This window comes from Heteronotia binoei, chromosome 21, assembly GCF_032191835.1.
Source record: "Heteronotia binoei isolate CCM8104 ecotype False Entrance Well chromosome 21, APGP_CSIRO_Hbin_v1, whole genome shotgun sequence".
Taxonomy (NCBI): Eukaryota; Metazoa; Chordata; class Lepidosauria; order Squamata; family Gekkonidae; genus Heteronotia; species Heteronotia binoei.
In genome coordinates, this window is record NC_083243.1 from 163407563 (window position 1) to 163421156 (window position 13594).

Sequence of the window (13594 nt, forward strand, 5' to 3'; positions counted from 1 at the left end):
ACTCTGCCGTGGAGCTCCCTGATGCGTGGACTTAGAGTGAGGGCCGGAGCACTTTGGTGGTGCTCTTGATCTCTGTCTCTGTTTTGCAGGTGGGAATTCAACACAGAGGCTTTCGTGTGTGGCACTCCAACACCGCCCCCCCAGTCAGCTGTTCCTGGCCGCTGCTCTGAGTAGAGCCCAGCCCCTGGTGAGAGTGTCCAAGTTGTACTTGGGATACCATTGCACTCAGTTCCAGCACAATAAAGTCATATTTTGTCTCTCCTGCTTGGTGTCTGCTGCACGTTCCCTGTGCCTCTCCCCTCCCCTCTGACACTCTGTCTGTGGGTTCCCCGGGGGAATGTCTTGGAGGGTGGGCTTGCTTGCTTTTTGGGGAGGGGGCAGGGGGGTAAACTATGAGCCACCTCCATGAGAGGCTGGACAGGGGAGCTGGAGGGTCTTTTTCCCCCTGCACTATGTTTTTCCTGTTTGTTTATGGCTCATGGGAAGGGCACATGACTCCCCTTGCCTGCTTGCCATTGGCACAAGTCCCTGACAGTGGGTGGGCGCAGCTGCGGGAATGGCCAATCCTGCAGCTCCGCACTACCCCTTCTCTCCTCCCACCCCCACCTTGGCAGTGAGGCAGGTTTCTCTCGTGTGTGTGCGCACGCCCAGTTTCACTCCTGTCCTCTCCCCATGTTGATGGGACTTCTCTCCTTTGCCTTTGACCATCTGCCCATGATTGGCTCAGTTCTCTGTCAGGGGATGGGGTGGGAAAAGTGATCAGCCACTCCGAGGCTGCCTTTTCCCGCCTCTGACTGTTATTTGCCACAGCATCTGCGCCAGCACTGGTCAATCCAGGGGGCCTGGGCTGGCTCTCCTGCTGCGTCTGCCTTGCCCACACACCGGGAGTCCACACTCCAGTGGAGTTGCCATGGCAACAGTCTGACATGCGTCAATCTATGCCTCTTCCCTCCCCCTGCCCGCACGCCAGAGCATGCCAAAGCCCTTAGGGAGTCAACGAGCGGTGCCTTAGTTACGCCGTGGCTGGCTCCCATGGAAGTCAGGATTGGGCTGCCCGTTACCTTCTCAGTGATATTAGATGAAGAATCATTCAAAAATCTATAGACCTTAAATGCATCAGAACAATCCACCATGCTAACTAAAAGAGAATACAAATGCTGGATGGGGCTGATGGGAGTTGTAAACAAAAAAAAATCTGGAGAGCTACCATTGGCCACCCCTGATATAGTGGGTTCAACGTAAGGAAGAGACAAGGTGGTAGTGATCATAGCTCTTCTTATTCAGTAAAGCATAGTATAGGGTTGCACTCTAAGACTGGAGAATGGGGGCAACTATACACAACTCAGGGTTCCCATGCAAGCACGTTATTGGATCATTCAAACCAGCAGGGGGCCCATGATTGGAGCAGGGCAGCAAGGATTTGGATCCTACTGCCCATTGTTCCCGAATCCCCAAGCTCAGCCCAACAGGCTTTAATGAGCCAGGCATTAATATCCTTAAATATACACCCTTAATTCACATACACAAGATGTATAGTGTCCAAAAAAGCCACAGGTTAAAGGATAGACTGGTTAAGTCCTTTCCCCCCACCCCACTCCTATTTTAAATGCAGCAGACAGCAAAACCGCACCAAAAGTCCTCCAGCACTTCTCTAGTTTTTAAGCAAGAAAAGAAAACATAGAAGATCCAACCCCCCCCCCCCAAAGTTCAACAAGTAGGTTGACAAGGCCTCCCCCTCTCCCTCTATTTTCTCTGTCCCCCCCCACCTTCAATTCAGATGTTACTAAGAGTAGCACCGCCTCAAGGGTCCTCTCAACAGCTTTCCTTCATTAAAGATCCTCTCAGCAGATTTTCAAAGAAAGGGAATAAGGAGACAAAAACCCCCCCCGTGTCTCCCCAAAAAAGCAACCACAATTTAAAAAAAAAACACCACACAACCTAACGAAGTCCCCCTTTTTTTTTTGGAGGAACTAATAATATCACCATACCAGAAATCCTTTCTGCGTGTAAGTAGAGGGGTAGAAGGAACAGAAACAAAGTTATGTCCTTTTTATTTATATGCCATTAACAAAGTCCAACATTAAAGCCTTTAACCTTTATCCTCTGCTGTTGCAATTCACATCTGTTGGTCATCCTCCCCCTTTAAGCACATAAATCAAGTTTGTATGTCCCAGCCGCTCAGACCCGGCTTATTCCGCTCCCACGTCCATTTTCAAGTGCCGAAGAGAAAACACTATGCAGCTTTACACAGATCAAAAAGATTTTTGTTGTTGTTCCTGCTGCAGTTTGCTGGTCTTCTAATGTAATTACTTCACAGATAGAGCTCGCTTCCTCCTCCATGTTCCAGCAGCAGCAGTTCGCCATTGTGGCGTCCAAGGCTATTGGGGCTTCAGGGTAAAAGGAGTTCGAGAGTCCACCTATGCTTCTCCCCGCTCTCTCCCTTGCACCCTCTGCAAGCAGGGCTCCTATCTGGGGCTCTGCAGAGTCTTCGGAAGCTCAAAGGCCCCCTGAAAATGCCTGGTTTGGCTCATCCTTGCAGCTGAAGTTGCAGAATATGTTGGAAGGCGTTGTGTCAAAACCGGCAGAACCTGATTTCCAACACATTCATTTAGCAGCAGCTCAAAACTTTCATAGATTCTGGTTGAAAGTTCTGAGCAGTTTGCCAAATGAATGTGTTAGAAATCGGGTTCCATTATTCAGTCATCTTTGGGAAGACAGTGTTTGAAACATCTAATGAATTACCCAGGAGATGTGTTTGGCTGACAATATATCTCCATGGTGTGCTTTCTCTGCCTCACCATTTGGAACTGATTTAGAAGTCTACGAAGTCATTATTGCTGAGAGCTTTGGAGGAGCCAACCAGGAGACTTTACTATTGCATATATTTTGCTTTCCTGTTCACAGCAATAATTTTTGGTTATCTGTAAGTAGTGCTAATTGTATTGTGCACAGCAACACTTTTGTAAACTATCAGTTGCTAGTGATGCTCTGTTATAATCTCAGTTTGGAAATTTCATATTGAGAATTTGTATGATTGTATGATCTCTTTGGGTTGTGGCCACCAACTCAATTTTGTTATAGTTTATACAGAGTAATAAGTATTATTTAAATAGCATAACAAGTGTGTGATTAGTATTTTTAAATATTTGATGGTTTTTAGCCAGGTTAACAATAGCAATGGTATGGAAATCCCCATGATCGCCAACACTGAAGATCAGGTATGACAAAATTTGGGACCAGTTTATCATGTCACGGCTTTTGATGGTGCGCCGCTTATGGCGGCGGACAGGGTCAGGAGCTTGGGGGTGCTATGAGCCTTCTTTAAAGATGGAGGCTCAGATAGCAGCCGCTGCCAAGTCCGCAATTTTTCATCTTAGATGGGCAAGGCAGCTGGCCCCCTTTCTGGAGCGCGACGACCTAGCAACAGTGATCCATGCTACGGTCACCTCAAGGTTGGACTACTGCAACGCCCTCTACATGGGGCTGCCCTTGTCTCGGACCCGGAAACTGCAGCTGGTGCAGAATGCCGCAGCCCGGCTGTTATTGGGTCTCCCAAAGTGGGAACACATTCAGCCGGGTCTTCGGACTCTGCACTGGCTTCCAGTGATATACCGAGTCCGGTACAAGGTGCTGGTTATTACCTTTAAAGCCCTATATGGCCTGGGACCTGCCTACCTGAAGGACCGTCTCTCCCCACATGTTCCCCAGAGAGCACTGAGGTCAGGAACACAAAATCTCCTCACTATCCCCGGGCCAAAAGAAGCCCGCCTGAAAGCCACCAGGGAAAGGGCTTTCTCCGTTATGGCCCCCGTATGGTGGAATCAGCTGCCGGAAGAGGTGAGGGCCCTGCGGGACTTAGCGCAGTTCCGCAGGGCCTGTAAGACGACGCTCTTCCGGCTAGCCTATGCCTAGCCTACATTTAGCTAGGATAACAACCTGAGGAAACTGGCCAGCCATCTGTTCACAGGAAACTGAATTACTCTGTTTTAATGTTTTAACTGCTTAAATTATTTAATTGTTTTACATTTGAAATTGTTTACTTTTAAGTTTGATTAATTGTTGGAAGCCGCCCTGAGCCATTCGTGGGAAGGGCGGGATATAAATCCCAAATAAATAAATAAATAAAATAAAATGTCCAAAATCACAGATTATTTATACTAAGCCCAAACTGGCTCCCACAAATTCATTGTCACCTAGGCTCCTGTGCTTCAATATAAAGCAGAGAAGGAAATTCTACCACCTAACACCACCTATCATAAATGGTTTCACCTTTAAAACACTCTGAATCTGCTAGCTGTTGAGACCTTTATGGGTTAACAGAGTTCCCTACCCATCCTTTATTTCAAATTTTAAATTCCTGATTCAATTGGATATATACAATTCTAAGAGCTATATTTGTTTCTGATTCATATTTAAGGTATTACAGAAGTTAGTATAAACCAGTGTGATGTGGAGGCTAAAAAGGCAAATGCAATTTTGGGCTGTATCAACAGAAGTATAGTGTCCAGATCACATGAAATGATGGTATTGCTTTACTCTGCTCTGGTAAGACCTCACCGGGAGTATTTTGGGCACCACATTTTAAGAAGGATATAGACAAGCTGGAACAAGTCCAGAAGAGGGCGATGAAGATGGTGAGGGGTCTGGAGACCAAGTCCTATGAAGAAACGTTGAAGGAGCTGGGGATGTTTAGCCTGGAGAGGAAGCGGCTGAGAGGTGATATGATCTCCATCTTCAAGTACTTGAAGGGCTGCCATATAGAGGATAGTGTGGAATAGTTTTCTGTGGCCCCAGAAGGTAGGACTAGAACCAATGGGTTGAAATTAAATCAAGAGTTTCCAGCTCAACATTAGGAAGAACTTCCTGACCGTTAGAACGATTCCTCAGTGTAACAGGCTTCCTCGGGAGGTGGTGGGCTCTCCTTCCTTGAAGGTTTTTAAAGAGAGGCTAGATGGCCATCTGACAGCAATGAAGATCCTGTAAATTTAGGGGGAGGTATTTGTGAGTTTCCTGCATTGTGCAGGGGGTTGGACTAGATGACCCTGGAGGTCCCTTCCAACTCTATGATTCTATGAAATCCTTTCCTTACATGTGGAGTAATTTAGTATCCCTAAGATGTAATTCACAGTAGTTGACTTAATATTTCATAGATGTTATTGTAACGATACAGGCAAAAAGAGAATATGAGGAACATATTGCAAAAAACATAGACCAACAATAAAAATTAATCATTCATAACCCTGCATTTAACCTAACCACAGCACTTGGATAGAAACTGTCCTTAAATCTGTTTGTCCTAGCCTTCAACACTCTATATCGTCTACCTGATTGTAAGATCTCAAATAGCAAATGGCCCAGATGTGAAGGGTCCCTTAGGATCATTTGTATCTTTCTTTTACATCCCATATTATACAGATCCACCAATGAGGGGAGAGAACATCCACAAATCTTTTGTGCTCTTCTCGTCACTCTTTGGAGCACCCTTCTCTCTGCTTCCGTGCAGCTCCCAAACCACACGCAGAGGCAATAAGATAAAATGCTCTCAATGGAACTACGATAAAAGGCAACCAGCAGACTCCCTGACAGTTGTAGTGATCTTAAGAGTCTTAAGTAGTATAGTCGTTGCTGGGCCTTTTTCTCTAGAGCTAAAGTATTTGCCCCCCATGTTAGATCCTGTTTCATGGTAATTCCCAGAAACTTCCATTCTGTCACCTGTTCTACCATAACACCATCAATAAACAACGGCTGGATGTCCAAACTACTCTTCCTGTAATCCACTATAATTTCCTTCGTCTTATTTATATTAAAAATAAGATTATTTACTTTACACCAAAGGGACAGCTGTTGAACTTCCCTCCTATACGCAGACTCATCATTCTCAGAGATGAGCCCTACCAACGTTGTATCATCTGCATACTTAATGATTTTGTTACTCAGACTGCTAGAAACACAATCAGACGTGTAAATAGTGAAAAGAAGTGGACTCAAAACACATCTTTGAGGGGTGCCAGTATTTAAGATCTTCACGGAGGAAATATATCCGTCCATTTTAACCCTTTGTGAACGACCTGACAAAAAGTTCAAAATCCACTCACATATAGAGTCCGACAGCTTCAAATCTTTAAGCTTAAACAACAATCTATTGGGTGATATTGTATTAAAAGCAGAACTAAAATCTACAAACAACATTCTAACATACGTCCCCTTTTTATCCAAATGCGATAAAGCAGTATAAAGAACAGTATTAACAGCATCCTCAGTAGATCTATTTTTCCTGTAAGCAAACTGATATTCATCAAAAATGACAGGAAGGCAGGAAATAATATATTTTCGAACTAATTGTTCAAAACACTTCATTATCACAGAAGTCAAGGCCACTGGCCTATAGTCATTTAGGGGGCAAAGAGGAGCAAAGAGGACAGATTGGGGGCCCTCCAATGGAAGGGCCATACAGTTGGAAGGGGGGGTTGAAAGGATAAGCCTGGCCCCCCTGTAGCTATGGCTTTGCTACAAAGCACTTTCCTGGGGCCACCTTCTTTGAGGGGCTATAACTCAGACTCCAGCAAGTCAAGGAATATTGGAGAGCATCCCAGGGAGGTCTCCTAAATGTTTGAGGCCTTTAGGTCACACAGGGTCCATTCTATACACTCTAGTCCTGAACCCACATCTGTCATTTTCCCAAGAAGCATTTTTTGGCAGGGGGTGGGGCTGTAACCCGGAGACCCCAAGTCCAATGTGTATATATCTTCAGGAGCATATAGGGGGATCCTGTGGCGACCTGCTGCAAGTTTGTTGTTTCTATCTCGTACAGGGTCCATTCTACACACTTCAGAACCTGCGTGTCTTGATTGCTGGCACACAGCAGGCACATAAAGGCAGTTTCTAGGTATCAGAGTTTCTGAACCAATTCCAGGGCCAGGCATCAAAATACAGTTCCAACATTCAAGCACAGAGTAGGCAGCCCTTACAGCTTCAGAGCCAAAGGGAAATCCAAGGATATAAAGGTACTGTCCAGGGTCGGGCATGAAGGAGTCAATCCAGAGCACAGGCAGCAAGGATTAGTAATTAATGGACAAGTTGCTTCCACACAGCCACTCCCTTCTCTGTTGCTTTTAACCACCATGCTGCTCAGCAGCCTCTACTGAGTCATGCACCTGATGGCTGCCTCACACCTGATCCTACAAGCACTCATTCTCACTATTGATGCTGAGGCAGTGCTTTGCTGCTAAGCAGGTACTGTGCCTTCTGTTTTGGTCTCTCTCCATCTTCCTCCTACGACATTCTTGAGAATCTGGTGATGAAGGGTGGTGAACTGACTGGTAGCTGAATCTCTGTTGCCTGCTCAGGGGCTGAGGCACTAGTGCACTGGTGAATGGCTGAGTATCTATGGCCCCTCAGAGGCTACCTCCTTCTGCAGCCACTGGCTGTGGGTTGGGGTCAGGCCCACTCACTGCCTCCTACTCAGAGGAATCTTCAGTGTCTCTTTGCTCTACTGAGCTTGGCTGGTCCATGATACCTTGCTTGACATCTCCCGCAAAAGCATCTTCCTGGGGACACCTTGTTTGAGGGGGCTCCAGGGCTTCTTTTGTAGAAAAAGCCCAGCATGAGCTCATTTGCATATTAGGCCACACCCCTGACATCACCATTGTTTCGCTTAGGGCTTTTAAAAGAAAACAAAACCCAGCAGGATCTCATTTGCCTATTAGGCCACATGCCCTGACACCAAGCCAGCTGGAACTGCGTTCCTGTGCGTTCCTGCTTTTAAAAAAAAGCCCTGGGGGGCTCTAACTGGGACTCCCCCCAGTCCAATCTGCATGTAACTTGGAGGGCATGTAGGGAGGCATGCCAGGGAAGTCTGCTGCAAGCTTGATGCCTCTGCTTGCACACGGTCCATTTGATACACTCCAGAAAGCATGCCTGACATCAGTCCCCAAAACACTTTACCGGAGGCACCTCCTTTGGGGGGTCCATAAGTCGGCCCCCCAAATCCAAACATGTTTCACCAAACATGGTGGGCAGGTAGAGGAGAGTCAGCTGAAGATGCCCCATGATTTTGGAATCTCTAGGACCTAGGGAGTGCCCCCGTGACCCAAATTCGTTCAGTTCGATGGAATGGGCTTGTTTGGGTTTGGGTTCAGGATAGGTCTCAAACCCAAACTCGGTTTTCTTGGTTTGTGCCCATCACTAATGTAAACAAATAAAGTTGGCCTTTTTATTATTTAACAGAAGATGTCAGCTTTCCTTATTCCAGGTCTGCATGCAAGGTAATGACACTGGCAATAGAATCAACCAAACAACCAAGGCAGATTTTCTGCTGCAATCCTGTCTTTTCCCAACAACTAGTCAACCAGGGCCAGCTGGATTGTGTTGTTTTTGGGGATTGATAGGTAAACTCTGAAACAGCAGGTGAGTACTCATGATATAGTGTCCTGCTATTTGCTTCAACAAATAGTTGGAGGATTTTAAATCCCCCTCACCTTTAAAAAAAAATTGGGGATCAAACCAGGGCGTTTGTAGCAAAATCTCCATTATGGAAACTGCACCTATAAATCTCACTTATTTATAGGTGCAGTTTCAATAACAGTGATAAGCAAACTTCAAGAACAATAAGTAGGAAAAAACAAATTGTAGCGAGAAAGAGAAGTAATGAGGTGAAATAAAAATCCAGAAAAGGATTTGAGGACACAGTCTTAAAGGTGCTGCTGGACACTTTATAATTTTGAGGACATAGGATGCATTCATATTATTTCTCCTGTCTCTACCATAGCCGCTACAAATATGGAAGGCTTTTTCAAGCTTTTCTAAAAAGATGGTGATGTCATATAACTATAGTTCAACAGGATATGTCAATTATGTATATTTTTTAAGTTTGAAAAAGCCCTTCAGTTTATGGCATGAGAGGAATGGTGGCTGCAGGTAATTGAGAAAAGGGAAATGAGTTGAATCTCTCCTATCACTAGCCTAATATGCTAATAGAAGTGATTTTTTTCACCTTCCCCCTTTCCCAGAAGCTATCTGTAAGCTCCAAAAAAGCAATTCCAAAAGTTGAGGAATCCATGCTGTTTCCCTAAAACTTTGCACTGCAGCTGTTTCCTTAAAACTGCCTTTTTAGAACTCAATGGCAGCTGCTGCAAAAAGAGAAAGATGAGGAAAAGTTTCCTCTACCAGACACATTTGCAAGCATTGATATATTGATATAGCCTTTTAGTCACAACTCTATACAGCCATGGTGTGAGCATAGGCTTCCCAACCCTCCCGCCCTGGCGGGGGACCCCAGGATTTCCACCCTCTTCCTCCGCTCCCCAAAAAAACGGAAGCGGGGGGAGGGGGGAAACGGAGCCGGGGAGCATGGCGAGCCACCCGATCCTGGAGCAGGCGAGGCCGCCCGCCGCTGCCGCCCCCTCCCCGCCCACCGCAGCTGCTCCTCCGAGATGGGCCCAGGCTGTGCCCATCTCGGAGGAGCAGCCAAGAGCAGCGCAGGCAAAACCAGAGAAAGGGAGGGCGAGGCAGGCCAGGAGCATGGCAAGCCGCGAATCCGGGCCCTTCTAGGACCCGGACCTGAGGCTCGCCACGCCCCTGGCCCGCCTCCACCACCCCCTCCGCTTCCACCCCAGAGGCAGAGCAGGCGAGGCCGCCGCGCAGCTGCTGCCTCTTCTCCGCTCGCCGTGGCTGCTCCTCTGAGATGGGCTCAGCCTAAGCTCATCTCGGAGGAGCAGCCACGGCGAGCGGAGAAGAGGCGGCAGCTGCGGGGCGGCTCACCACGCTCCCCGGCGCCGTTTCCCCCCTCCCCCCTAGCTCCACCCCCGAAGTCTCCTGGCTCCACCCCCAAAGTCCCCAGATATTTCTGGGGTTGGACTTGGCAACCCTATGTGAGCAGAGGATGCAGGTGGAAATATTTAGAAATGCAGGTGGAAATATTTAGAAAAGTGTTTATTGTATTTAAGAAGGAAAAATATATCAAACGTGTTTCAAACGTGCATTCAAACGTGTTTAAACTGTCTGGTTTTACTAAACAAACAAAAACCCTCCTTACAGAAGGATCAGCTGTAGAAAAAATATTCCAAACACTACACACACTTTTCCTCTACCCATACTATAGCTACACAGGATTGCAGCCTGTGCTCAGATATCCAAGATTTAACAATCTCTCAGACTCATGGTAAGCTCTCTGAAGATATTTCTGTCATATTTGTTTTTCAGTGTTATAACCTAAGTTCATGACATTATGTGAGTAATAATCTCATGTAAATACAGGGAAAAATTAACTTACATATCTCTCTGTGGACTTTTTCCACGAGGTCACTATACAGATCAAAAAGAATTGATGTGGTAGCATCGTTACACAAGGACTCTCCTGTAATTATGTTGATTAATATTTTTGAAATCCCTAAAGAGAAATCCAGAAAACAAACAAAATGAATTTCCTTTTTAAATTTGATAAATAAAAGTAAAGATGATTTACTTTAAAAGTGAGACCATTGCAAAAGCTGGATGCATTTATACAAGTGGTTTTAACATATATGATTTTCTCAAAAGCTGCAGAGAAAGTACTGGCCCATGATTCTTTACATGCACATCCCTTTAGCACCTCAAAATAAGACTATGTATGGTAGCCTAACTAAACAATATGCAACAATTTTAGGCACATATTCTAGAGCAAGGATTCATACACTTAAAAAATTGAATTAATTTCTGGTTCATATTTAGCAGACATTAGGAGCGCCATCCTGATTCTAGTGGCATACTGATGTTGCAATGGCTTCATACTACTAGTCAGCATCCTGTATCTATTTCATGGAGGAAAAATACGATACACCCATGACATCATGTTGCACTGCCTACACACAATACAACAAATGACAGGGAGAACAGTCAACCCCCCACATTCCAAAGAGCCTGGTGACATAAACAGCAGAAGCCCTGGAGCTGACAAACTCTAGGAAGCTCCTTAAGTGGCTCTGAATCCCCACCCACAATCAAGTCCCCCCCCCTTTTTTTTTTGCAAGGGAGGACACCTGCCCTATCCAGCCACAGTGTCCCATGGTGTTCTAGCTCAGTCAGCACAGATAGCAACTGATAACCAAATACCCCTCCCACCAAAGTTCAGATCCTGGCCCGGGAGTGACTTGAGGATGCTAACCTTTTGCCAGGCAAGAGGAATGCAAACACTGGGGGCAATAACACAAAAGCACACAACTGCACCTTGCCTATGGTTGAGGCAGCGGGCATCCTATTATTCCATCATTTGGCCTCCCTTGTAGTGACATGGTGCTTTACTACAGTGCTGCCGTATTGTTATTACCATCGTTCAAGGTAGGCCTACAACTGGTTAATAATACGCTGTGCCCTGTCCGCCGGTGGTGCGTTTTATTTATTGTTTTTACTGTTTAATTTTAATATGGTGTTTTAACTTTGATATGTAGGTTTTTTATTGTTATTATTAAATGTTGTGATCCACCTGTAAATAAATTACACAAAGGCAATCCTGCCATCCACAGATAGTTCACTGGGGGAAAATACTCAAGTGGCAAATGGGAGGCATGGTTCAGTACCTACGAAGGGGGATGCTAGAAAAAAAAGCAAAGTTCTAATTTTGCCCATCAACAGGCAGAGCAGAAGCAAAACAGGAGGCAGAGGCCTGATTAGACCCCATGGCTCATCTTGCTACCCGCTCACCCAACTAAGCACAGAAGAAACCATGGTTGCACTCACTTGTAACTGATGTTCATTGAGTTTCTTCTGTGCAGACATCCGTCCCTGTCATTGGGTAGCCTCTCTGTGATCTGCCTACTGCTGGTTCTGTCAGGCCAGAACCCCACCAGAACTTCTGACCTCTGAGGGAGACAGTTCTCTGCTGAGAGGTTCTCCTGGAGCCTTACTGATCACAGCTGCCTCTCCTCAGTCCATCTCCTCCCCACCCCCCCACCCCGCTCAAACAACGCTGCCACCGTTTTGCTGCCTCCAACTAACACTCCCCACTGAAGTTGCACTCACCCAGTACACCCCCCCCCCCAAACCACCTCTACTGTTAGGGAGGTGAGGTGTGTGTGTGTTTATGCACACACACACACTCTCTATTTATAAATATGCCAGAAACTTCTCCTTATGGGGCAATATTCCACCACTTCATTTACAGCACAGCCTGTAGTTGAATCCAGTGTGAACTAATATAATGTGGCACACATACTTGCTTAAGTAACATTCAACATCATTTAACTATATACACTGAAGCAAACTCTGACAGAAAACAATTAAATCTCTTCAACTGACAGAAAAGGAATGTTCCATCACAATAGGGGGAGGGGGCAGTTCAGCAGCAGCAGCAGCAGCAGAGAAACAGACTCTCTATACTCAAGCCCCCTTTCCACCTGCAAATAGTCTTCACTCTTTCTATTCAAATTAAGCTAAAATGGGCTGCTTGCTTTAAGAGGCAGGAAGCCATTTGAAGGCTCCCTTCCACTCCCCTCTAACCTGCAAGTGGGAGAGGGTGAAAGGCATGCTTCTAATGGCTGCCTACCTTCCTGCCTGCTTGCTTGTCTTCCTGTCATTTCTCTGTCTCCCTGTCTTCCTTCCCCTTTATTTTATTCCTTTCTCCCAAACTTTTACATAATTCTCACTTCATTTATTCCTCTCATCTCTCTCTTTCTTTGTCTTTTTCTATCTTCCTTCTCATTTTTCTTTCTCTCACTCTTTCCCCCCTCCTTTTTCCTATCTCCTTTCTGTTCTTTCTCTCATTCTTTCTCTGTATCTCTTTTTATTTCATTCTGGCTGCGATCACACACACTAAATAATCCACTTTCAATTAGGGTTGCCAGGTCCAATTCAAGACATATCTGGGGACTTTGGGGGTGGGTCCAGGAGACATTGGGGGTGGAGCCAAGAGCAAGGTTGTGAGAAGCATAATTGAACTTCAAAGGAAGTTCTAGCCATCTCATTTAAAGGGACTGCATGCGTTTTAAATGCCTTCCCTCCACTGGAAATAATGGATAGGGGCACCTTCTTTTCGGGCTCACAGAATTGAACCCTCTAGTCCAATCTTCTTTAAACTTGGCGGGTATTTTGAGAAGAGGCACTGGATGCTATGCCACAAATTTGGTGCCTCTACCTCATAAAACAGCCCCCTGAGCCCCAGATACCCACAGATCAATAATCCATTATACCCTATGCAGGGGTTGTTTTGTAGAAAAATAGGTGGCAGCGCTCATTAGCATAACTCATTAGCATATGCCTCCCCCCTGCTAAAAGCAACCCAATGCAAGAAAGGCCAGCTCTGGGTGGGCAAGGCCTGCTTGGACTGGCTAGAGATCCAGCCAGCTCAAGCAGGCCTCGCTCACCTGGGGCTCTCTTGCTCTGCCTCCCCCCAAGTCAAAAGGCCAGCAAAATCACATAAGAAGTGGAGAAAGGGTGGTGCAGGCTTCTCCAGGAGTTAATGAGGGCTGCAAAGCCCCTGGTGGCTGGCTGGCTGCCTGCTCTCCTAATCCAGGGATTGTTATGCAGCTGCACCTACTATTTGATGGTCAAGGTAGTTAGAGAGGAAGAGGGGGAACCCTCAGAAAGGTTCAGGAGCTGTGCTCCTGTGAGTTCCTGCTGAATC

At 46.1% G+C, this 13594-nt stretch overlaps 1 protein-coding gene across 1 annotated transcript in view; it reads right to left on the minus strand.

The window, feature by feature from the left end:
- LOC132589673 (sodium/hydrogen exchanger 10-like) overlaps positions 1-13594 on the minus strand; it is a 265043-nt gene that overhangs the window by 232380 nt on the left and 19069 nt on the right. The window contains exon 4 of the mRNA XM_060262406.1: positions 10271-10387. Within this exon, the coding sequence (XP_060118389.1) occupies positions 10271-10387 (117 nt within the window). The remainder of the gene's footprint in view (positions 1-10270; positions 10388-13594) is intronic.